We start from the raw sequence: 26,818 nt of genomic DNA on the forward strand, positions 1-26,818 counted from the left end.
TCATATTAGGCTGGGTGAATAAAAATGAGCAATTGCTCTTTTTACTCAATAGTTGGTCAGCTTTACTTGAATAAAAACTTCAGCAGTTTTCTTCATATTTTTATTCACGTAAAGTTAAGCAATTTACATTACTTTAATAGCTGTACTTTTGACTTCTATTACATGATTTGTACTTTTGATGACTGTACTCTTGGCTTTTATTATATTTTTTGTATTTTTAATAGCTGTACTTTTGACTTCTATTATGATTTGTATTTTATAGCTGTACTTTTGATTTCTAATATATGATTTGGATTTTTGATGGCTGTACTTTTGGCTTCTATTATATGATTTGGATTTTTAATAGCTGTACTTTTGACTTTTATTAGATGATTTGCACTTTTGATAGTGTATTTTTGGCTATCGCATATTTCGCTCTTTTGATAGCTGTACTTTAATAGATGTACTTTTGACATCTATTACATGATTTGTACTTTTGATATCTGCTTTATATTGCAACATATAAAATAGTGAAAAGCTATGTCTTTCATTAGCAAAATAGAACATGTCAAAGGTTTAACTCACAGTATACGTTTGATTGTACTGATGATATACGAGAGAATTTTTTTTTTAATCTACAACAACTTTGCTCAAGTTTTTATTCACGTAAGGCTGAGCAATTACTGAGTAAAAACAATTGCTCATATTTATTCACCCAGTCTAAGTAATAATTATTGTTATACTCATAATAAGTGGTTTTTATGGCCTAATTTGCAGAGTTAGGTTACTAGTTTTTTTTAAACTAAGATTTAAAAAAAATTCTCTCGTATATCAACAGCACAGTCAAACGTATAGTGTGAGTTAAATCTCTGACATGTTCTATTTTGCTAATGAAAGGCAGAGCTTTTCGCTATTTTATATATTGCAATATAAAGCAGATATCTAAAGTACAAATCATGTAATAGATGTCAAAAGTACATCTATTAAAGTACAGCTATCAAAAGAGCAAAATATACGGTAGCCAAAAAAACACCATCAGAAGTATAAATCTTGTAATAAAAGTCAAAAGTACAGCTATCAAAAATACAAATCGTAGTAGAAGTCAAAAGTACAACTATTAAAAATACAAATCATATAATAGAAGCCAAAAGTACAGCCATCAAAAGTAAAAATATTGTAATAGAAGTCAAAAGTACAGCTATTAATGTAAAGATATCAAAAGAGCAAATCATACAATAGAAGTCAAAAATACAATGCGAGTTGTATATCTGATATCTGTTATATCGCTACTGAAAGAAATAACTTGTCGCTATTTTTTATATTGCTGTATCCAACATATCAAAAGAACTAATCGTGCAATAGAACTCAAAAGTACAGCGCGAGTTCTTAGGGAAGTCATATGGAAAAGATTGGATCTTTTCCATGTGACTTTTTGCTGTTTTATATATAGCAATATCTAACAGATATCAATAATAAAAATCATTCGATAGAAATCGAGATTACAACACAAGTTATATCCCTGTCATCTATTGTATTTCTCTAATCATTTATTTTATCTCCGGAAAAAAAAATCTGTTTTAGAAGTCAAACGTACACAAACTATAATTACGGCAACTGTTTATAATTTCAAATCGAGGCGTACTTTTGACTTCTATTATATATTGCTTACCTATTCTTTAAAGAACATTGAGCATTCTATTTTGCAGAATACATTTTAAAATATTCGTAGAATATTTGAAAAATAGTATTTATAAATTTTAGAATAGTATTTATAATATTTATAAATATTTATATTATCTAAATATTAATACGCTAATGAATATTATTATTATTAGTGCGCATAGTTACGCATAGTTTTGCCTATTGTTCGTATTGTTACTTACGGTTCTGTATTCAATAAAATACACTATTTCTTAGTTTTTAAGTAGTTTCTAGACTTTTTATGCGCGGTTATATTTTCCATGCGGTCTTTCGAGTAAGGTCAGCTAGCGAATTAGAGCTGATGTACTTTTATTGAGGAGGCTGAATAAGTGCGAATTTCATAACTGCGAATCTGCATAAGTGCGAAGCAGTTGCAAAGACTGGCATAAGTGCGAACTGGCATAAGCGCGCCGAAAGAATTTGCAAACATTGGCATAAGTGCGAACTGGCATATGTGCGAATCAATTGCAAAAACTGGCATAAGTGCGAACTGGCACAAGCGCGAACTGGCATAAGCGCGCCGAAAGAATTTGCAAACATTGGCATAAGTGCGAATTGGCATAAGTGCGAACTTGCCAATTCGCCACTTATGCCAATTTGCACTTATGCCAATGTTTGCAAATTCTTTCGGCGCACTTATGCTAATTCGCGCTTGTGCCAGTTCGCACTTATGCCAGTTTTTGCAATTGTTTCGCACTTATGCCAATGTTTGCAAATTCTTTTGGCGCACTTATGCCAGTTCGCGCTTGTGCTAGTTCGCACTTATGCCAGTTTTTGCAAGTGATTCGCACTTATGCCAGTTCGCGCTTGTGCCAGTTCGCACTTATGCCAGTTCGCACTTATGCCAGTCGCACTTATGCAGATTCGCAGCTATGAAATTCGCACTTATTCAGTCGCCCCCTTTTATTCTCAAGAAGAATTGATGTTGTTCATTGTTTAAAATAAAAATTTAAATAATTGTTTGTTTGTTGTTGGTTGTTTTTATTTTTCTAATTTTTATAGCCTTTTTTCATTTTTTAGAAGAAGTTAGAAATAAAATGTCTGGTAAAATAGTTTTTTTAGTACTATTTAAATATGAATACTGTAATTTATCTAATCTTCTAAATATGAATACTGTAATTTAATAGTGTTAGTGTCATTTCACTTTCTTTTTTAATAAAGAACTTTCTAGGCTTTTCTAAAAGCGTTTCTTTACACCACGCGGTCTTTCAAGCAAGGTCTTTCAGCCGATTGGAGCTGATAAATTTTTAGTTTCAAGTGGAATTGATGTTGTTCATTGTTTAAAAACTAAAATTTGTTTGTTGTTTGTTGTTTTTATTTTTCTGTTTTTTTTTTTAGAAGAAGTTAAAACTAAAATGACTGGTAAAATAGTTTTTTTTAGTACAATGTTTCTTTTTTAGTAAAGTGTTTTGTCTTCAGTCTTTTAGATCATTTTAAGCAAGTATTTTTTCATTTTTTAGGGCAGTTAGAAGGAGCTGAAGGCCTTTTTAGTAAGTATATAGTGGGTAAAAATATATGAGATCATCCAAAAAAAATAATTTTCGACACCCTTACGTCTCAGAATTTGTTTATTTTTACACCACTTGCAGTCCATATCAAAAAAATAATAACTGCGAAAATTTTAGTTAAAAATACCAATGGGTTCCAGAGATATCGTCACTTGAAATAATGCTGACTCAGCATTTTAGTGATTTTCTGAAGCGACTACAAAGCAACTTTGACATACAGTATCTTCATAATGGCTTGGGGAAGTTTCCTAAAATTTGGTACTCTAATAGATTTTAACTTGAGGAATCCAAAAAAAGCACCCTCAAGACTCGATTATCTCAAGAAATGCCTCATTTGTCCAATTTTGTTCAAAATTATTGACTTGTAAATTAGTGATTTTTGGAGGTAAAATAAAGACTGTGGCCCAAAATCCCGAGTAAAAAGTTTAATTGTATATCATTATTTCATCTTAGGTCTACTGAAAAAAATTAGATTCATCAATTGTCTCTCTAATACATGATCAAAATTTGCATTTAAAAATGGTGTCTTTTTAGAAAAATTTAAATTTTGTAACAAAAGCAATTAAAATATTTTTTAAAACATTTATTTGAATAAAACATCAAATAGTGTCATTTATTGACTAGTTTAGGATATTTATAGTCATGGGCCAAGGAAGACGCCCTCCCCTCCCACGGGAGGCCCCCACGCCGCCCCCCATCTCCCTAGATTTTTTTTTATTTTTTTTTTTTTACATAAAATGAATAAATAATAGTTGGTTGTTAAAATACATTTTAAAAACATTTTTTTTCAGTTTAAGTTTGAGAAACAGTTTATTTGCGTAACTTCAAATCGATAAATACTTACCTCTTATTTCAAAGATCTTTTTACGATTTTAAGTCATATATTTTAAAACCAAAGATATTAAAATGTTTTTAAAACATTTTGACAATCGATATCTTTATGTAGTTTTAGACTAATATAGTCATTGACATAATAAGATGGGAGTGATTTGTGATTTATTTAAACCCCCACCCCTCCTTCTCAGCCTACAATTCAAGAATTTGAAAAAAATAAAAGACATTTTAAATGCAAAATAGGTAAATAAAATAAAAACAAAATTATTTTAAACATAATTAATTTTTTTTTGTAACCAACAGTTTATATTCTTCAAATCTAAATCAGATATGTTGTATGTACGACCTGATATTGTTCGCGGTGTAGAAATTAGGCATATAACTTCAGAATTGAGCACCCAACACTCATCAGTTCTCATTGGCCAAAAAAAGTTTTTACCTGGTCCATGTGGATGCATGAATCTGACTTTTATATCAAGCTCACTTACATCTTCAGCAATCCCTACCCACCAAAATCCATCATAAAAACATGCAATATAATCCATTTTTTTAATATTTAATGAAATATCTACATATTGTTTGCTTTTTGGAATATCAAATATTTCAGTGCATGCATCAGTACTTATTTTTTTATAACTTATAGTGTTTGGAGCAATTGGAATAAAATGATGATACATCCTTGTGCCAGGAACTGTTCTTCCACCTAAATATCTTTTTTCTAATTGTGCTCGTGTTTGATCAATTTCTTCTTTTAAAAATAACTTAAAATAAATTCCATTTATCTTGGCTTTACAAAAGGAGTACATTAAATTAACATCTAAAATCTGCCCAGTAGTTATTTGTTTTAGACTTTCTTGACATACTACTCTTTTAACAGTCCCACCAATACCACCACAGGGGGATTTACCATGACTGGTAGCAAAAAATACCCATTCAGCATTTAAATCAAAGTCTTTACTGTGATGACAAAGATTGATAAAATTTTTAAAATTTTTAAATTGTGCTGCACAACCATCGGAAAAGTATTTCACACTTGATACATCAGGTAGATTTTCTTTGATATATCTAGTTATATCTTCCTGAGTCTTGTAAATAAATCCTGTGTCATGATCAACATCTTCTGAAAGGTAACAAAAAGATTTATGTTTGAGAAGTTTGTTCTCTATAAAATAAAGTACAATTGTATAAAGTGAGCATTGACTTTTGCTCCAGTGATAACTTTGAACCTCATCCTAAACAACATATTGATAGTTTTCAGCAAAATCTCCTAAAATTAAGCATTCGTTTTGGTTAAGATTTTCTTTACAGTTTTTTAAGTATCTACTTTGTGTTTTTGCAATATATGAATGAGTGGTAAGGTTGTCAATGCTGTCACATAATAAATCATTAAATTCATCTAGTGGCAATGACTGTGAAAGAAGTGTTGTACGATCGGTACTCTGCCATTGCTTAAATACTACATCTTCTTCATGCTCATGGTCCATAAACTCCTGCACTAAAAAACTTTTTAACACTTCAATACCAGGGCATTGGTTACATCGATGCAACATACATTCTGCATTTTCAAGAGAGCAAACAATCAATGCCATGAAATCTTTATAACTTTTATTCCACCTAATGGCATCAATGAGAAATTTTGTATTTTGGTGATGTATGCAAACACATACATTGTGGGTACCTGACGCATTAGTTGTAATACACCATTTAGGTTTAAGAGTACAAAATTTTGACAAACTGACTTTGGCGTTAGGGTAGTCTTTTTTAAATGCAACATGTAATTCATTAAGATTGAGTAGCAATAATCTTTTTTGAACATGTTGGTTTTTCTTAATACTTACATAATAACACTTACTTTTTTTCCTGGCATCATTCTTGAAAATTCATCACTTTGATAAAAGTTAATTACTAAATTAACTGTTTCTGGTGAAAGTGGGTTTCCAGTTTTTTTTCCGGGTAATGATAAAATTCCATTCTCATTTTTAACTTTTCTTGCTGTTCGAACAAGATACTCAGACACTTCAAAGTAGCTTGATATCTTTTTACGTGTCCATGATTTTGGTGCGAGTGTTAACATTTGCACCTTATGGCAATAAGAGTCAGTCTCTGAAATTTTATTTTTTATTTCATACATTAAAATGTCTAGATCATGGTCATTGTTAATATTGTTGTTTAAAATGGGGCTTTTTATTTCTGTTGTTAAAAAAGTTTCTTTAATATTATATGCTAATGAGACCATTTTTGCAACTCTGTCAATAGTGTTCTTAAACTTTTGTTTTGCTACAGGCAATTTGCTGTGTTTTGAAAGACTTTTTAGTTTGACTGGTGAAATTCCAAGCAATTCTATAGTGGTATCTAACTTAATTTTTTTCTCACTTTTGGATTCCCATTCCTCCTGTGAATTTAAATCTTCATCAGTTTCTATTGCTTTTTTGTAACATTTACTGCAGAATTTCCAACCTGGGGTTACATAAACATTATTTTTTTGCAAATAGTTTGCCATGTCTATGGAAATCTTTATATTACCTAAAAAACAAATTTAGTTTTACGTGGTTAAAATAACTGAAATTATCAAACATTTTATAAATAATAAATTGTTTTCTTTTAATTTCCATATCAATTCTGTTGTAAATAAGGTAAGATTACCTTTTATAGCAATGTTTTTACTTTCCTTGTGTGTTCCAAAAGGATTGCAACACTTTGTAATTTTTCTCTCAAAATATTTTCCATAGAATTGCTCATGATAACAACATATAATTCTTATTGAACTATATTTTTCCTTTAAATTTGCTCGCCATATTATTTCTTCTTGTTGTTCACAAGGAAGATCTTTAAATTGAACAAAACCTTGTTTTCTTGAAAATCCAGTTTTGTGGCAATGAATGTTAAGACTTTTTCCAATGTCACATTTCTCCATATTAATTATTTTTATTATTTATTACCTAACAAAATAATATAAAAACTATAAAATTAAAAGTAATTCTTTAAGAAAATACAAACAAGTAAATACCTTTAAAAAGAACAAAACAAAACTTATGTTTGTTTTTTATATAAAAGGAGGTTTTAGGTCACCAATTTGAAATAATGAAATTTTTTTTTTTTTTCAAAATTAAAATTAAATTGTATGTTTTTGCATTATTTATTCATTTTATGCAAAAAAAAAAAAAAAAATCTAGGGAGATTGGGGGAGGGGCCTCCCGTGGGAGGGGAGGGTATCTCCCTTGGCCCATGACTATAAATGTCCTAAACTAGTCAATAAATGACACTATTTGATGTTTTATTCAAATAAATGTTTTAAAAAATATTTTAATTGCTTTTGTTACAAAATTTAAATTTTTCTAAAAAGACACCATTTTTAAATGCAAATTTTGATTAGAGAGACAATTGATGAATCTAATTTTTTTCAGTAGACCTAAGATGAAATAATGATATACAATTAAACTTTTTACTCGGGATTTTGGGCCACAGTCTTTATTTTACCTCCAAAAATCACTAATTTACAAGTCAATAATTTTGAACAAAATTGGACAAATGAGGCATTTCTTGAGATAATCGAGTCTTAAGAGTGCTATTTTGGATTTCTCAAGTTAAAATCTATTAGAGTACCAAATTTTAGGAAACTTCCCCAAGCCATTATGAAGATACTGTATGTCAAAGTTGCTTTGTAGTCGCTTCAGAAAATCACTAAAATGCTGAGTCAGCATTATTTCAAGTGACGATATCTCTGGAACCCATTGGTATTTTTAACTAAAATTTTCGCAGTTATTATTTTTTTGATATGGACTGCAAGTGGTGTAAAAATAAACAAATTCTGAGACGTAAGGGTGTCATGGTCTGGATGATTTCATATATTTTTACCCTAGTGTATAGTAGTTTATTTATAGTTTATATTAGTAACATAGTTATATTAGTTTATTTATAGTTTATATTAGTTTATATAGTATATAGTAGTTTATTTATAGTTTATATTAGTAAGTTTATTTATAGATTATAGATTAGGATTAATGAGAATAAAAAGTTTTTTTAGACAGGCAAGCTGACAGCGACTTAAGTAAGTTTTATCATTTAGATTTTATTTGAGTACAAATGTAGCATTAGCAATTTTATTATATATAATTTTATCTCAATTTTTTTTTTTAGACAGACAGATAGAACTCAGTAAGGACTTAAATTTTGTAGATTTAAAAGCTTCTTTTGAATATTCTTTTAAATCATTGAATATGTTTTATATATTTTAATAAATTTTGTCATTTAGGTGTGGTAGCATCATCAGTTGGTGCAAATAGTAATGTCTTTTATTTTATTTTACTGCAAATAGTAATGTCTTTTATTTTATTTTAAAAAGAATCAATAAATATTGTTTATTTAAACATAATCATCAGGATAAAATAGATAAGATAGATAAAATAGCTTTTTTATTTAATATTTTTTTATATAGTTATAACTTCAGTTGCACCAGCCACAACAGGTAACTTCGTACGTTTATTTTAATATATTAGGTTGCTGCAAAAATAATCTCGTTTTTCAACCGTTAACTTTGAACAAACATAACTCAGCATAGAATAAACTTTATTAATCGAAATAAGAACCATTACAATCAACACATTTTTGCCAACGAGAAACAAGTTTATTTATGCCGGTAGCGTAAAATTCCGAAGTCCTGGAAGCGATGAAGTCATCAAAGGTCGTTTTGACATCGTCTCGGCTTTTGAAGCATTTCTCGTGGAGGAAGTTGTCGAGATGCTTGAAAAAGTGGTAGTCGGTGGGCGAGAGGTCCGGTGAGTATGGTGGATGAGGCAGAGTTTCGTAGCCCAATGCGTTCAACTTCTGCAGGGTCGGTTGTGCGACGTGCGGCCGGGCGTTGTCGTGGAGGAGAATTGGTCCCTTCATATTGACCAATCTCGGGCACATACATCGGAGCTTTTGATGCATTTCGTCGATTTGCTGGCAGTACTTCTCTGCCGTAATCGTCTCGCCAGGATTCAGGAAGCTGTGATGGATGAGACCGGCTGCAGACCACCAAACAGTCACCATAACCTTCTTTTGGTGGAGATTCGGCTTCGGGAAGTGCTGTGGGGCCTCATCGCGGTCTAACCACTGCGCGGAACGTCGTCGGTTGTCGTAGAGGATCTATTTCTCATCACACGTCACGATCCGGTCGAGAAACGGATCGTTTTTGTTGCGCAGAAGAAGAGCAGACGATACCTCAAAACGACGATTTTTTTGATTTTCGTTCAGTTCGTGCGGCACCCATTTGCTAAGCTTTTTTGACTTTCCTATTTGCTTCAAGTGGCGATCAACTGTTGAGTTATGAACGTTGAGTTCTTCCGCAACCTCTCGTATGGTTTTGCGCGGGTCGGCTTCGATTAAGGCTCTCAATTGATCGTCATCAATCTCAGACGGGCGTCCGCGACCCTCTTCATCTTCAAGGCTCTCCTCACCGCTGCGGAATTTTTTGAACCACCACTGTGCCATACGTTCGTTAGTGGTTTCTGGGCCAAATGCAGTGTTGATATCGCGAGCTGTCTCGGCAGCTTTTCGGCCCATCTTGAACTGGAACAGAAAAATCGTGCGAATTTGTCTCTTGTCCATGATAGATTTGACGTCCTGTAAAAAATGACTAAATTATTATAAAACAAAACCAATACGATAACTAGATCAAGCGAAAAACGCGCTTTTAAATAACATATAGCATGACATCTGCCAATAATAAATTTATTCAAAAATTCATCCAAAAATATAAAATATGAAAAACGAGATTATTTTTGCAGCAACCTAATAATTGAATTACATTTGTTACTTAACTTTTCAAGCAATAAATATTGTTTATTTCAACATTATCGTCAAGATTATATAAATAAACTTTTTATTTGATAATTTATTTTAGTTGCTTCTGGATCAACTTTAAATAATGGTAACTCATTAATTCATATTTTATTATAGATAAATGTAGATAAAAAAATGTAAGTTGGAAATTTTTGTAGATTTAAAAGCGGTAAGCTTTTTTCTAAAGGTTCTTTCTAATTTTGGATTAAATCCACTATCACTACATTTGTTCTATGTTTATATAATGTACTTTAATAATTTTTGTCATTATTTGGGGTTTGTTACTTTTCTGTTTTTTATTTAATAAAAAAACAAGCAATAAATATCATTTTCATTTAGCTTCATCGACCTCATTATCCGGTAACTGAATAATTTTCTTTTGGTAGTTTTTCACATAGGTAAAACACTTTCAAAGCATTATAATAGCAGTGGCGGATCCAGCATTTTTTGATCTTTGAGATAGCTAACTTCCAGACATGGAACTAACTCCAAACATATACATGTTTATACTTATGTCAAATAATGAGGGTTTGCAAAAAATTGCGATGATTGGAGGCAAAAATTATGACCATATAAAGTTCAAACCCCCCTCAAATTGAGGGGGGTTTGAACTTTATATGGTCATAATTTTTGAACGCTGAGAGATAACACTATGAAACTTAAAAATTATCGATGAATATAAGTCTAGTTGAGAATAATACAAAAAATATTTCATTAACTTGTTGCTTTCACGTTTGGGGCAGATGTAGCAAAAATTTTGGGGCTTTTTTGTTCCCAGCCTCCAATCATCGCAATTTTTTGCAAACCCTCATTATTTGACATAAGTATAAACATGTATATGTTTGGAGTTAGCTCCATGTCTGGAAGTTAGCTATCTCAAAGATCAAAAAATGCTGGATCCGCCACTGAACAGCGTCCTAATTTTTTTAGCAATGAAGTAATAAGAAAGTTTGATTTTATTATCTAGATTTTCTTTTTCACTTTTTTTTTAAAATTAAATTAAAAATGTTTTTTCTATTTTAGATCTGAAGCAACAGCTTGGTAAGCAAGAATATATTGTATATATAAATTATGTTAGTGTGTCAATGTTCCTAAAGAACAGAGCAACAAATTGGTGAAAACACTTATCTAATTTTTTCTTTCTTCTACACAGTGTTTCACCATCAGTAGTTTCAACAGGAAGAATTCTACCTTATGAACCTACTGATGGTGAAACACTGTGTAGAAGTAAGAAAAAATTAGATAAGTGTTTATACTAATAAATATATATATATATATATATATATATATATATATATATATATATATATATATATATATATTTATATATATATTTATATATATATATATATATATATATATATATATATATATATATATATATATATATATATATATATATATATATATATATATATATATATATATATATATATATATATATATATATATATATATATTGTTGGTTAAGTTTCTTTTTTAATTTTTATTTTGTTTATTTTTTTTTTTTTTTTTTAGTTATCCTTAAAAGGCGAGTTGGTAAGTTAGGCATACTGTTCTTAATTTAGTTTGTAATTTAGTATAAACTATTAATATTTTGATAAAGTCTTTTTTTACTATTTTTTTAAACTTTTCTTATGTAAATATACTTATGTTATGTACCATTTGAAGGATGGCTCATCCATACCGCCATTACTTTGCCACTTATTGAAGGACCTCTCCGAGAGAGGCCCTGGGTGTTGGGAGCGATATCTTTGGTATTCCTCAAATGTTAATGACTCTAAAATTACAAATAGAAGGATATAATAAAATTTAAAAATATTTACAATTTTTTTAATCAAAATATAAAGCATAACCTCACCATTTTCACAGGATGAAGAGGATGCTAAAAATAAAATTAAAAAAAGAAAATTAAAGAGTTAAACTTGTGAGAAATTTAATTTTAATAAAAATATGAGTAAAATGCAAACAGTTTAAAAATGTCATACTTATATTAAATAATTCTTTCACCTATTGCACATATTTCTCCGTAAAAAATATATAAAATTTAAAACACAGCCCTACCAGTTATGCTTCTACCAGACACTAAATACAAAATATACCTCAGAATAATTGATAGAATTATATTTACATATAAATAAATATAACTATAATTTTTTTTACCTATTCCCCTCATTTCTTCCATGAAGTTGTCTAAAGTAAGAAAAAAGATAACTGAAGCTAAAACTAATAAAAACTAAACTAAAATTAACTATAAACTAAACCAAAAAACTAAAATAAACTTTAAATTTTAATATCTGTACCTCAGAAGACAAAGGTCGGTTATCCAGTTTTTTGTGAAAATGAGTTATGTATGAGACCTTTTTAGTTTTTCAGTATCTACATAGGTATAAAGACTGTTTTCCTGCAACAATGTGAAACAAAATTTGGTCAATATAAAGGGTCTGGTGTCCCCATAATGTTCAAAGGAAAAACGTCTGTAGTTCAGAAATGACTTTTCACTTTTTTTATTTAACTTTTTATTTTTGTCAAAATTATATTTCATGTGCCTCAAGACAAATTAAATAAGACAAATTAAATAAAACATAAATTTAACCATCAAGAATAAAAAAGCCAATAAAGACTAATTATTTTGCTATTTACTCTCTCCTGGACAATTTCTAAAATGTGACAACTGACTTGGACTACTGAGTGTACAGATATAAATGCTTTATTTAACTATACTAATCACGTAACTTATACTTAGTTTTTTTTCCAACGCTCCTAAAAGAAAAAAGAAAATAAAGCTTAAGTACTTGAAGTTTTAAAATTCCAGTTACAGTACAAATAAACAAATTCCTATTAACAATTATCTAATAGCAAAAACACTGACTTATTTCAGTCTTCAATTCTGTGTCTAAACAATAAAACCACTTAAATGTATAGACATTAAAATATCTACTTAAATTTTTAAAAATAAATTCACTAAACTAATATAACTAATACCTTTATTAGCTCTCTCTTGATCAACTAAAGAAAATAAATTTTAATTAAACTAACTTGATGTAAAATAATAAGAAGCTGTCTTACTGAGAATTTTAAACTTTTTCTCTATTATTGACAATATAATTTTAAGTATTACCTAAGTTCTTGGGCTTATTGTATAAAATTATAAAAACCTACTGTTTTACTTTTAAGTCAACAACAATATTTTAAAAAACATTTTAGTTACTTTATAAAAAAATAAAAATCCTTTTAAACATACCTCTCTCTTCATTGTTGTCAACTAAACAGAAAAACAAACAAACAACTGATAGTAAATTTTCCCTTTGGTAGTAGGTTATTAAATAGATTAAATAGGTCAAAGATCTATAATCTGCTTTAACAGTCTACAACCTTATCATTAAACTATACTATTTTCTACAACCTGGTGTAATTTAACATAGATATAATTTTTCAAATGACAAAAATTATTAAAGTACATTATATAAACATAGAACAAATGTAGTGATAGTGGATTTAATCCAAAAATAGAAAGAACCTTTAGAAAAAAGCTTACTGCTTTTAAATCTACAAAAATTTCCAACTTACATTTTTTTATCTACATTTATCTATAATAAAATATGAATTAATGAGTTACCATTATTTAAAGTTGATCCAGAAGCAACTAAAATAAATTATCAAAAATAAAAAGTTTATTTATATAATCTTAACGATAATGTTGAAATAAACAATATTTATTGCTTGAAAAGTTAAGTAACAAATGTAATTCAAGTATATTAAAATAAATGTACTAAGTTACCTGTTGTGGCTGGTGCAACTGAAGTTATAACTAAATAAAAAAAATATTAAATAAAAAAGCTATTTTATCTATCTTATCTATTTTATCCTGAGGATTATGTTTAAATAAACAATATTTATTGATTCTTTTTAAAATAAATTAAAAGACATTACTATTTGCTGTAAAATAAAATAAAAGACATTACTATTTGCACCAAATGATGATGCTACCACACCTAAATGACAAAATTTATTAAAATATATAAAACATATTCAATGCTTTAAAAGAATATTTAAAAGAAGTTTTTAAATCTACAAAATCTACGTCCTTACTGAGTTCTACCTGTCTGTCTAAAAATAAAAATTGAGATAATATTACATACAACAAAATTGCTAATGCTACATTTGTACTCAAATAAAATCTAAATGATAAAACTTTCTTAAGTCGCTGTCAGCTAGCCTGTCTAAAAAAAAATTTGTATTCTCATTAATCCTAATCTATAATCTATAAATAAACTTACTAATATAAACGATAAATAAACTTGAACTAATATAAACTATAAATAAACTACTATATACTATATAAACTAATATAAACTATAAATAAACTAATATAACTATGTTACTAATATAAACTATAAGTAAACTACTATACACTATATACTTACTAAAAAGGCCTTCAGCTCCTTTTAACTGCTCTAAAATATGAAAAATACTTGCTTAAATTGATCTAAAAAGACTGAAGACAAAACTGAAACACTTTACTAAAAAAGAAACATTGTACTAAAAAAAACTATTTTACCAGTCATTTTAGTTTTAACTTCTTCTAAAAAAAAAACAGGAAAATAAAAACAACGAACAACAAACAAATTTTAGTTTTTAAACAATGAACAACATCAGTTCCACTTGAAACTAAAAATTTATCAGCTCTAATCGGCTGGAAGACCTTGCATGAAAGACCACGTGGAGTAAAGAAACGCTTTTAGAAAAGCCTAGAAAGTTCTTTATTAAAAAAGAAAGTGAAACGACACTAACACTATTAAATTACAGTATTCATATTTAGAAGATTAGATAAATTACAGTATTCATATTTAGATAGTACTAAAAAAACTATTTTACCAGACATTTTATTTCTAACTTCTTCTAAAAAATGAAAACAGGCTATAAAAATTAGAAAAATAAAAACAACCAACAACAAACAAACAATTATTTAAATTTTCTATTTTAAACAATGAACAACATCAATTATTTTCGAAAATAATAATATATCAGCTCTAATTTGCTTGCTGACCATACTCGAAAGACCGCATGGAATATATAACCACACATTCAAGTCTAGAAACTACTTAAAAACTAAGAAATGGTGTATTTTACAGAATACAGAACCGTCATTAACAACACGAACATTAGGCGTAACTATGCGCACTATTCATTAGCGTATTAATATTTAGATAATTTGGTTAAAGCTTATAAATGCTCGAAATCATATTATATCAGCATTTTATTTAAAGATTATATCCAATTTCAAATATTTAAAATACAGATTTTTTATGCAGCTTGCCTTAAAAATATGTTTAAAAATATAAACCGAGGCAAAGCTGCATATATGACTTGTTATTACCCTTGGCTTAAAAGTTGTTTATTCAATTATTAAAATCAAATGTTTTTCAAATTATTGAAAAACAAATGTTTTTGAAAAAACATGTGTTCTTCAAAATGAATGAAAAAACATGGTTTTCTTTAAATTAAAAAACATCTTTTTCGCCCACCACAAGTTGTGACGCATGTCCAAATAATTTAGTTGAAAATGCTGTTGAAATGCACATATCTAGAAAATGTTGTTAAAGCTCGTTCGACTGCCCCAGTACTGATAAAGAAAATGTACGACCAGGTTGTCAAGTTACTGAAACTGAATATAGGGAAGGCGCATTAATGAAAACTTTTTATTGACTGTTTGTAATTAAAACTTTTTTAAAAAAAACATGTTGTTTTTTAACGGGCACCCACGTACCGACCCGTTCTTTCGACAGGTACCAAGTTATTAAAGAATTAATAAATTATGTTTATTAATGTTAGAAGATATAAAAAAAAAGGAATATAAAAGTGGTTGAATCAAGTTGTGGTTAAAAAAAGTAGCCATGGCATTGTAGCCATTGGCGAAGCAAGAGATCCAAGGTTCAAAGAAGCTCTGGACATACTTTGCGTCATCGGTACGGAAGGAAGCATGAACTTTCTAGTTAAATGATCTTCCACAATGCTCTGTATCAAAACCGTTAGGTCTTCTTGGAACACTTAATACAAGAAATAGGAAATAAAAAACGGAAATTTTCAAGATCGGAAAGGTTTATAAGAAAAACATTTTAAGTTTGCTTAACATTATTTGGTAAATCGGAATGTTTCTTATAAACACTCCTATTAAGTTGATTAAAAAAAAAAACTAAAACATATAAGTAGAGATGAGCCAATTCCAAAAAATACAGATTCCGATTCTCAATTGCGATTCAGATCCTTTACCAATTTACCGATTCTTTTGTGATTTTCATTATTTTAATTTAACTGATAGTGCATTTAATATAATAATTTAACGCTTTGTTAACTGAATACTTACACAGACTTTAAAAGTAAAACAATTGAAATCAGTTATATTGGTACAAATGAAACAGGGCTGACAACACCGCGGCTCAAGGGAGCACGCCCTGCCCACACCTTTTTTGTCGTAAACTTTTTTTTTAAGAAAATGACCTTGAAATTGAGGATTTTTTTCAAAATAAGGGAGTGTGATCCTCCCTCCCCACCCCATCACTTTAAAAACCGTGTCGTTGGCCCTGTGAAATAATAGCAACTTAACTAATTCATAATAAAAATGTTTTTTTTTAGTATTTACATAAGTCATTACCTTTAGTACTGATAGTTAGAAAGCGGCAAGTCTTGTTCAAAAACACAAACATTTGCACTCGTTCCGGAGTTAACCAACTTCTTTTTCGGTCGCAGATAAGCTCCACAGTACTAAATAACCGCTTCGAAAATACTGTACATTGAGGCATCCCTAAATATTTCTGTGCTAGTTTTTTCATGTTAATAAATTTGGATTTCCTCCAGTAATTAAACACGTTTTCGAGTCTTGCGAGAAAAGGTTCTTTCAAGTATACTGCACTTCGTCTGGCATTTAATTTTTTTAATATAAATTAATTTTTATATATTATTCACCTCCCCAAGGCCGAGAGGGTCACTTCAGTCGAGGAGGATACTGTTTTTTTTAAAATTATTTTGTGTTCTTAATTGTGGTTTCAGCCCTTTCTCAATTCTTTAAATCCTAACTCCGCTACGCGGAGAAACTTAGTCAAATAATTTACAATATTTAAAATGCAATAATAATATAGAAGGGCATAAATATTTACTACAGATTTTGTCTTGATTAATTGGTTATATAATGACCGAACAGCAGCTGAAGCAGGCATGGTTCGTTCTTGATTTTCAGCAACATTAGTTTCAAGACCTTCGTCTATGTCTAGCATATTCAACTCACCGATCAATAAAGTAACAGCTTTCTCAGGCATCATCCTGCTCCTTAAAATCTTGTTTTTAAATCTGGGATCTAGTACTGTTGCAAAAGTATATATAGGTTTGCTCTCGCAGTCTCTGTAAGGACAATGCAAAGATTCACACAAAGATTCTTTGAAATTTCTGTAGTCTTTGATGCGATCAAGTAAAATGTTAAGTGCATTTATTGTTGGAATAACTTCTGATGTGGTCACTTTCGATAAACTTGCAAAAAGCATGACGTCTTTAAAAACTTTTAAAGCAGCAAAGAGAGGAACCAAACTGTTCCGTTCTTCTGTTGACAGTTATTTGTTTTGTCGAGGAGCTTTTGTGAAATGTGGCATTACTAACAGAATCGCATCTTTTTTTTAATTAAACGGTTCAGCACCTGGAAGGTGCTTTTCCATCTAGTTGATTCATCTGGAAAAATGATGTGTTTAGGAAGTCCTAAAATCTCCTGAAATTGTCTCAAAAGTTTGTACAACTTAACCGAATGTCTAAAGTGTCTCAATATTCTTCTACATTAAGCAGTTAGAAAAGAAATGCGTTCATTGTCGAGACAGCCATTTTTTACAACCAACTAAATTGTATGGGCTAGACAAGGAATGTTTGAAAATATTTCTGGCATTCTCTCTTACTACTACATTGAGTTTTTCAAGTAGTCCCCAAGGGTTAATGTGTGTGTATATATATATATATATATATATATATATATATATATATATATAGTGAAAAAATTTGTAAATAAAATATTTAAAATTTGTGGAAATATTTGAAAAGTTTTTTAAAACAACACTTTTGGATAAATATAATAGTTTTTTCTAATAAAAAACATGACGCCAATTACCATCATTACAGCAATGTACAACGTTCCAAATATTTCAATATAATCAAACATAAATGGAGAGCAAACAAATGCTAGAAGTGCTCCTGCAGTATAAACCGATGAACGAATACTGTCAACATATGTCTGAACATTTGAACTTGTATATATAGTGTAGTATGACTTGTATATATAGTATAGTATAACTTGTATATAGCTAGTGTATTGACAAAAAAAACTTCAAAAAGTATTCGAGTTTCTCCATTACTTAGAATGAAAACAATGCCAAACAATAAATTTAATAACTTGCTATTACGAAAATAAGAAAGTATAATAAAACCTGAGCTGACTGCACAATAACAACCAGAACTAGTTACTAGTACCATAACCAGATTCTTATTCGAGAACGGCCTCCAAATGAATAATAACAAAATTAAACCGGATATCCCATTTGAACCAAAAGCACAAATATTTATTTCTGTTATTGATAAGTTAAGTTTCTCAACAATTAGTAATGGAAACCATACATCTGTATTAAATACAAAAGATGCCAAAAAAAAGTTTGAAAACAAAAGAAGCGCTGAATCAAAATGCAAAAACAAAGTTTCGAATATTTTGATTGGAGTATATTTTTTTAATTACGATTTTATAAGTTCGGTTTTGTTTTCATTTGCGCAACCATGATGCATTAGTGAACGATTTATTATTGGTAGTTTTTTGTTGTTTTCAATAGTACTGGCCGCACGAACTTTATTGATTTCATAAGTTGCTAAAATCCTTTCTACAAAAGCTTTATAATCGAATTCCTTTGATACGTTGTGTACCAATGTTATGCTTAAAATCCCCATGACAATATAAATACAACCCATAAATAGTCAGCAAAAATTTACGTATTGCAAATGCCAGAGGCCAATAAAAAAGTTAATGTCCTTGAAAGTGAAATTTATACCGGGGCCAAGCATTAAGCCTAAATTAAAAATTATTGATAAAATTGATAGCTTTGAACGGGTTTCGTGTGCCGGGTAACTTCGAATTATTTCACTGAAAATAACAGACTGCAACGATGCCAAAAAACCAGAAATAAGTTTTCCGATTATTAAAAAGAATGGAGAAAAAGGTAGACCATATAGCACATTTCCAATCATCAGTAAACTGCATGTTAAAAAAAAGAACTTAACGTTTCTTTTTTTATCAACTACTCTCCCTATGAATGGTGTTAGAATAAAAGATGCAAGTATATATGACACAGAAACAACAATAAACAATAAAAATCTTTTTCATAAACCCTAAGTTTCTCAAGAGGTTTTGTTACAATGTAAAAAAGTCTCTGTTTTTTTACAGCTGATCGACCTTGGGGAAAGCGCTATGGTTTACGTAATACAATGTCAATGTCTTCTAAAATTCGAGTGATATACCTTTTTTCAACAGGAAGAGTCTCAAAAGTGATTGTTGGAAAAGTTTTTGATGTAGTTTCAGAGTTTGTATAGAAATTTGAGGTGACACAGGCAAAACACATTCCAATGTTGCAGATAAACTTTCAGGAAATATTTCAACATTTGTCTGAAAAAGATTTTCTGAAATAACATCATCTTCAGAATGGTGCTATTGAACATGTACAAAATTTAAATAGCATTGTGATTACAAGCCATGATGGATTGCACATAAAGAAAATAAATGTAACTGATTTATCAGGAGATTTAATGAGGTAGTATAATAGATTCTTGCTTCATTATTAAGTGGTTTACAGTTCAACGCAACCTAGAAATATGTTGTTTAACTTGCATCTTCATTTAACAACCTTGGAGATTGTATTTCAGAGTTGAGAGAGTTACAATAAAAATTAAATTAAAAAATGCTTCCTTGACTATATTGGCCCCAGCCTTGTGCAAGTATAACTTTAGTTTAACTTATTAAATAAAATGATTTATTATTTAAAATTGATTATGGATTTTATTATTTTTACCTGCAGTTCCCACTCTCCAGATATGCATTGTTGGCAAACTGATTCCAGCCATTTAATAGCTAAATCAAATTTACTTGGTGTAAATTCAGAAGATAGATGCCAAAGGCTGCAAAAGGCTCAAAGCTGTATTATATCTTTCCTTAGCAGTGGATTTGCATAATGCCACTGGTTGAATTGAAAATGTCATGCATGAATTAGATAAATTGTCCCCTTGGTTTACATTTGCCATTTGATGGGTAGGAACAAACCACCTAAAATTATTTTATTCATTTTAAATATTTTTTAGCATACTACTACTATTAATACAAATCAAAAACAATTAGTGCCTTTTATGAATAAGATCTAGATCAGATAAGTTCATATTTTTTCTCTAATAGAAAAAAATATGAACAAAGCATGCGAGCACGGAACTTCATAACAAGCAGCATTATCACATTGGCAAGTCCAGTTTTGAAGGGGAAACAAACAATCATTGTATTTAACTTGCAAGCAATTATTTTCCTGAAGATATTTTAATCTCACATTTTATAACACGTTAAAATGAAATAAATTGTATTTATTAAAAAAAAGTATAAAAATAATTAATATAAAATAATCTTAATAAATATAAGTATCTATAATTAATCTTATATAATTAATCTTAATTAATCTATAACTAATTAATCTATAATTAATCTTAATTAGTATAAGTATCTATAATTAATATAAGTATATAATAATCTTAATTAATATAAGTATAAAAAAAATCAATTTTAAAATTTTATTACAAATTACATCTATTATGACTAAAATTGCTAAATAAATCAGAGCAATCTTAAAAAAAGATTAAAAACACTTACCTCTTGTAAACTATGTCCTTCCTTTTGACTTAAATTATACTGTTCAACCATATGTTGTAAAATAAATGACGAGATTGCATGAGCATAAAATTTTAAACATTCTGGAAGCTTAGTGTTTATTTTAAGATGCTGATCAAAATCAGCATGTTTTGATTTTTCAAGTTGAGCTCTATTTATCTTTTTTATTTTGCTAATAAGATTAGCTGGTGACATACACGATGTCAAACCAACATCTTATAAAGTTCTGTGATACCTACAAATTTGGTAAAGTATTATTAACTAACAATTAATCTTATAACAAAATAGAAAACAAGTCATCAAACAGTTCCAATCTATTATTGGTGTGATTATTGATGTGGAGTAGCCCTTTTCTTTTGTAGCCCATGAACATGTCAGCCATCATCAACCAGTTATTTGTTAAGTATGTATAAAACTCTGGGAATGTCCCTTGTATATTCAACAAAGCTTCATCAAATGTTTGCTGGTTACCATACAACAACCTTTTCATAGCCTTACAGTTAAGATATGTAAAAAATATTCAAAAACAATTAACAATAAAATAAATGTATGAAATTGAAATAAAATTACTTGTATTTATACAAGGCATACAATAAGCATTAGTGCTCCACCACTGTCAAAGTCATGGAGCATTGTCAAAAAAGTTGACAACTTTCAAAGCATTATTTTAATTTTTATTACTTTTTTAATGATTGCTTTTTTAATACAATTAACTAGAATTATTTAGAACTAACCTTATATAAAGATTCTTTGTCATTACTTATCAAATTACTTTTTTTTATTTCATGTACAAATGCTTTGGATACCTGAAATCGACAAAGCAAAATATGATTATCTGGGAAAACAGCCTGCAACACTGAGATTTCAGCTTGAATCTTATCAATTACAAAAATGGATGTTGAAAATGTATTAAAACCATCCCATTCTTGTGATCGTATCAGAAACATTCTAAGATGAGCTTGATCCTTACGATACACTATTGATTGTATTAGAGGTTGCCCCATCCCGTGTTGATCTACTACAGCAAGTGTGTATAAAGGCATAGAGAGATTATTTACCTATACATTTGTTAATGGAATTAAGTATTATATGAAAAAAAAAAATCAGCTCCTAATAAAAAAACAATGCATTATATTTTGTAAAATAAAAGAGAAAAAAAAACCAATTGAGAAAAAGAAAATAAATAAGTTGCCTTATAAGTGCCATCCATCATTATTACATCTGGAAATTTTTGCAGGAGCATTACTTGCTCAGTTGTTGTTCATGTTATGCATTCAACTTGTCCATCTGAATTAGCGTCAATGTGATAAAGACTTCCTGAAAATCAAATTTAGTATCAATGTGATAAAAACTTCCTGGAAAATCAAGCACTGTCTTTATTTCATCAAGTGCAGAACCTAATTAAATATAAATATATATATATATATATATATATATATATATATATATATATATATATATATTTATATATATATATATATAAATATATAAATATATATTTAAATATATATATATATATATATATATATATATATATATATATATATATATATATATATATATATATATATTTATATATATATATATAAATATATAAATATATATTTAAATATATATATATAAATATGTATATACATACTTATATATATATATATATATATATATATATATATATATATATATATTATATATATTGCAAACAAGATGTTCAGAGAGAAACCAGGGGTACTTTGAAAATGCTTGATGTGCCTTGCAGGCAACAGTCTTTTTCAAATAGGTTTTCAGATTTTAAAAAAATTATATGTTATTGAGAAGAACTTAATAACTCAATAAGCAAAAATTATATTTGGAAGTGTTTTACTCCATTAAAAACTAGTGTAGCCAGCCTGGATGAGGTGACAACAAAACAGATCACAGAAACTTTTTTGATTACAATTTTTTAATTGCAATTTTAATTATAATTTACAAAGTTAGGTTCGGTGTCACTCATATAGTTAAAAACAATGGACAATGGAGTGACACCTTAATAAAATAAACAAATAAAATAAAAAAATATTAAAACAAGGAAATAATAAAGAAAGTAAACTACATTAATACAAGTAATAAAAAATGAAGTAATAGAAACAATAGCATCAAAAAAGTTGGAATCAGAACAAAAATATAAAGGAGTAATGCTAAGAAAAATGAAAAAAAAAGAGAGAATGAACAGATGAGATAAGATGAGTGAGAAAAAAATGTAAGAGAAAACAAAAACTTTAATCACATAAGTTCAGAAGGATAGAGTGAGAGAAAAAATTTTTTGCAGAAAAATATAAAAAAGCAAAATAAAGGCAAAATAAATAAAATAAAATGTATATACATACACTACTACATACAATATTAAAACTATATTACACATTACATAGATTAGTTAAAAAAAAAGTAAATTTCAAGATATAGAAAAAGCAACAACAACTAAATTGACAGAGAAAAATGCAAAAAAATAAATACATTCAACATTTTTTATATACATAAATACACAACATATAAACAATGTACAAAATTAATTAAAATTGTTCTTTTTCAACTCAAAGAACAATCAAATTGTTTTCCACTAGCATTTTTAAAATAGTTTTCTGAAACTAAAAAGGAACTCAAACCAAATTCATTCAACAGAGTTACTCTGTTGAATGAATTTAATATATCATGACAATTGCTAAATTAGACAAAAAACATATTGTGATTCTAATATCTTTCACACCACTGTATATACAAAAACAACTAACCTTTGAATTTAAGCTTTTGTTTTATGTTGTAAACATCTCTGGGTTTAGTTTTCAAACTGCTTCTATTAAGGCTATCTGTCACAAATGCTGTATTTGCCCCATGTTCAATCAACATCAACGTCTGCTGTTGTAACAATCCTTTTGCTTGATGCTGTGAACTATACATAGAAAATTCTTCTATACGATATGGATGGTTGTGTTCAAGAAACAATTTTTTAACACCATAGCATTGTTGTTGGTTGTCATATGAAACATAAATAAACATTTTGCAGCCACATGGAAGAATTGCCTAATTATTGCGCTTACCTTGATTTTTCTTTATAAGATAAGGTTTTTGATGGCCAAAATGTTTGCATGTCCATCTGTAAACATGAAAAATACATGAACAACACTATTTTTTAAAAGATAGTAATTGTAAATAAAAATATTCTTTTATGATTATTTTATAAGTATTTTTTTTAAAAGGAAATCCATATATAGTAAAATAGATATAAATACACCACAAAGTTTAATAATTACTAAAAAACATAAATATAAATGTAAACCTGCATGCATATATTGAATCTTAAGGTTGATTTTTAATTTGTGATTCTTGTTTCACTTTCTTATTGTAACTTACAAATTTTTTCTTGTAATCAACTCTTATTGGGTTAAAATGCGTATTGCAGTAATGCATCACAGCCTTTTCTGCAACATTGAAATCACAAAATTTTTCATTTAGAATATCTTGCATTGTTGAAAATTATTTAAAATATAGCCTTCAAAAATCTAAAAGAAAAATCTTTAAAAATATTTGAATAAACTCTTAATAAACACACAACAAAATCATAAACTGTGTTCAATTGTGGTTGTCCAATTTTGAAATACAAACAATTAACTTCATACAAACTTTATATATTTTTATAGATATAAATTTTGAATACATATTTGTTTAAAAAACATCATCAGTGAGACAAGATTTAAAATTGTTTCTAAACTGTAATTAAATTTATTGTTGCTAAGTAGCAAATAGCAAGTACAAGGAAATACTTCCTTGTTTAGGATTTATGTTAAATTAACTTAGTATTATATTTCAATCATCAAGGACACACTATATTTACTTATAGTGGTTCAGAGATGGTGATTTTGAAGATGGCGATGGTGTTTCGGAGAGCCTGATAAATAATGGCTAGCATCGCTTGTCAGGAATCATTGCTATTTGTTAATTACAAAAAAAAAAAAAAAATTAAAATGGTGTAGCCTGTTGCCTACACCATTTTAATTATTTTTAATAATTATTGCAAAAAAACAGACCTCACTACAAAAAGCTTGAACACCCAAACTTTTTCCAAATTTTTGCAAACCCCAATAATTAAATAACAAAAGTGGATAAGAAGACACATATACACAAATAATATACACAATAATCATATTGCTGTATTTGATTTGTTTTTAAGTAAATCCAAGTGATTCCTAAATGACTAAAGACTCCGGGTGGTACAGAGCTCAACTCATCTCTCCACTGCAAACATTAAAGTTCATGTTTTGGAGTTAAAGGACTGAGAGAGATAAGTGAGGTGATGGGCTGAGAAAGGCAAGATCTGGTCTATATCAAGCTGCCTTGTATGATTTGCTTTCATAGGGAAAGTAAGAAATGAATGTAAGAAATGTTACTCAGATTTAAAACACCCCTGGCTTGGGGCTCTTGTTGAGTAAAAGCTAGAGATGGTATATCTATAAAAGTATTCATCTTGGGCAGGCATAAACTGCATCAAGCAACTGATTTGTAGAAGTTTCTAATTGTGTCTCACTCTATCCCATGGTTTTCACCTTCCAAAGGAATTGCAATTTTTATTTGTAATTGTTTCTTTCAAATTTTTTTTCAACAAGAACAATCTGAGAGAACAAAAAAAAAAATTTTTCTAGATTGTTCTTGAATGAAACCTTTTATAGTAATATATATAAAAAATGAAACCTATTTAATTTAGGAATTAAATAGTGTCAAAGACATTTCAAAAGTTTTCATTTTTTAAACTAAAAAAAAGGCAAAGGTTATTGTCCAAAATGACTAAATTAAATAGTGTTGCTTGCATTGCTGGTAGTACTGGACTAGATGTTACCAGTAGCAGGGTGATCATTATGGCCTGACCAAACATTTATTGCAAAAAATCAACTCAAATATATACATATGTATATATATATATATATATATATATATATATATATATATATATATATATATATATATATATATATATATATATATATATATATATATATATATATATATATATATATATATATATAAAGTTTAAGCAAACGAAGTTATACTAAAGGCTCTTTGTGTGTAATAGATAGGATAAAATTTTTATGCTATCTATTAAACACAAAGAACTTTTGATATAACTTTGTTTGTTTATTTTATTAAGCGAAAATTACTTAAAGTTTTTAAAAACAAAGCAAATACTTGCACAAAGACTTGTTTTGTTTCAACATCAAAAAAAACTATCAAAAACAATATATCTCAATTGATTTCAATTTTGATTGACAATATATGTCAATGGATGTTAAAATTAATCCTACATAAATCGATTGTCAGTATATTATAAATTATTATAATACATTATATTTATTATTTTATTTATAAAATAACCTGTATACGCGTCCCGCAATAAATCTAAAATTCGTGATTTTTTACTTAAAGTAATATATGTAAACAAGAGATAAAATTTAGACAAATTATTTTGAGCGCGTGCTAAAATTTGAGCGCCGTATGGAGAAACTAAACTTGAAAAAAAAAATTAAAAAACAACTATTTTGAATTTTAACTTTATTTTAAAATAAGTCAACATACACAAACAGTATACCAAAAAATAGAAAAAAATGTGCTATATTCAAAAGTACCATTTTTAATTTTTGAACAGCGGTATTTTTGCAGAAAAGTCAGTTCTGAAGAAAACTTTCAAAGCCACGATCTTTGACGGTATAGCCACGATCGTGGCTCCCCGTGCTCAAAGGGTTAAACTAATATAAAGGCCCGTACCATGAAATTTTTTTTGCGGAGGGGTAATTTTTGATAAAAAAAAAAAAAAGACCGTTTTATTAGCAAATATCTTGATTAGGAAATATCTTGCTGAACTTTTATACTAAAATCTGCGTTAAATATAAAGAATTTGGTAAAAAATGGGGCCGATCGCACAGAACAACCCTAGCCTATAACTTATCCACGGACCCTGCACATATCACTACCGAAGAGTTAAGAAGTACATGCCTCCTTTCTAACCGAT

At 28.5% G+C, this 26,818-nt stretch overlaps 2 protein-coding genes and 1 long non-coding RNA gene across 5 annotated transcripts in view; all 3 read right to left on the reverse strand.

Moving 5' to 3' along the window:
- Positions 1-8,402: 8,402 nt before the first annotated feature.
- Positions 8,403-12,786, reverse strand: LOC136079610 (uncharacterized). Of its 2 annotated transcripts, XR_010638078.1 has the most exons (5): positions 12,718-12,739; positions 12,009-12,608; positions 11,707-11,930; positions 11,508-11,625; positions 8,403-9,626 (listed from the first exon to the last, which is right to left on the reverse strand). It is a non-coding gene; the product is annotated as an uncharacterized LOC136079610 (long non-coding RNA). The 2 variants fall into 2 exon arrangements; XR_010638077.1 differs by having other exon boundaries at positions 12,009-12,786.
- A 766-nt stretch (positions 12,787-13,552) lies between these two features.
- The window catches only part of LOC136079611 (uncharacterized), a 23,162-nt gene continuing 9,896 nt past the window's right edge, over positions 13,553-26,818 (reverse strand). Inside the window, exons 5-11 of one of the 2 annotated variants that reach the window (XM_065795652.1) lie at positions 24,098-24,320; positions 23,553-23,914; positions 20,770-22,104; positions 20,257-20,431; positions 19,931-20,181; positions 13,811-13,840; positions 13,553-13,656 (exon numbers count right to left, since the gene is read on the reverse strand). In XM_065795652.1, coding sequence (XP_065651724.1) covers positions 24,313-24,320 — 8 coding nt within the window. In that variant the 3' untranslated portion in view covers positions 13,553-13,656; positions 13,811-13,840; positions 19,931-20,181; ... (2 more) ...; positions 23,553-23,914; positions 24,098-24,312. Of the gene's footprint in view, positions 13,657-13,810; positions 13,841-19,930; positions 20,182-20,256; positions 20,432-20,769; positions 22,185-23,552; positions 23,915-24,097; positions 24,321-26,818 lie in introns of both variants that reach the window. The other variant, XM_065795651.1, reaches the window with a different exon arrangement.
- Positions 21,062-23,817, reverse strand: LOC136079234 (uncharacterized). Its single transcript, XM_065794957.1, has 4 exons — positions 23,553-23,817; positions 22,067-22,104; positions 21,522-21,845; positions 21,062-21,280 (listed from the first exon to the last, which is right to left on the reverse strand). Exons 1-4 carry the CDS (start codon positions 23,815-23,817, stop codon positions 21,062-21,064), a joined length of 846 nt encoding a protein of 281 aa, XP_065651029.1.

Source organism: Hydra vulgaris, chromosome 04, assembly GCF_038396675.1.
Source record: "Hydra vulgaris chromosome 04, alternate assembly HydraT2T_AEP".
Lineage (NCBI taxonomy): Eukaryota > Metazoa > Cnidaria > Hydrozoa > Anthoathecata > Hydridae > Hydra > Hydra vulgaris.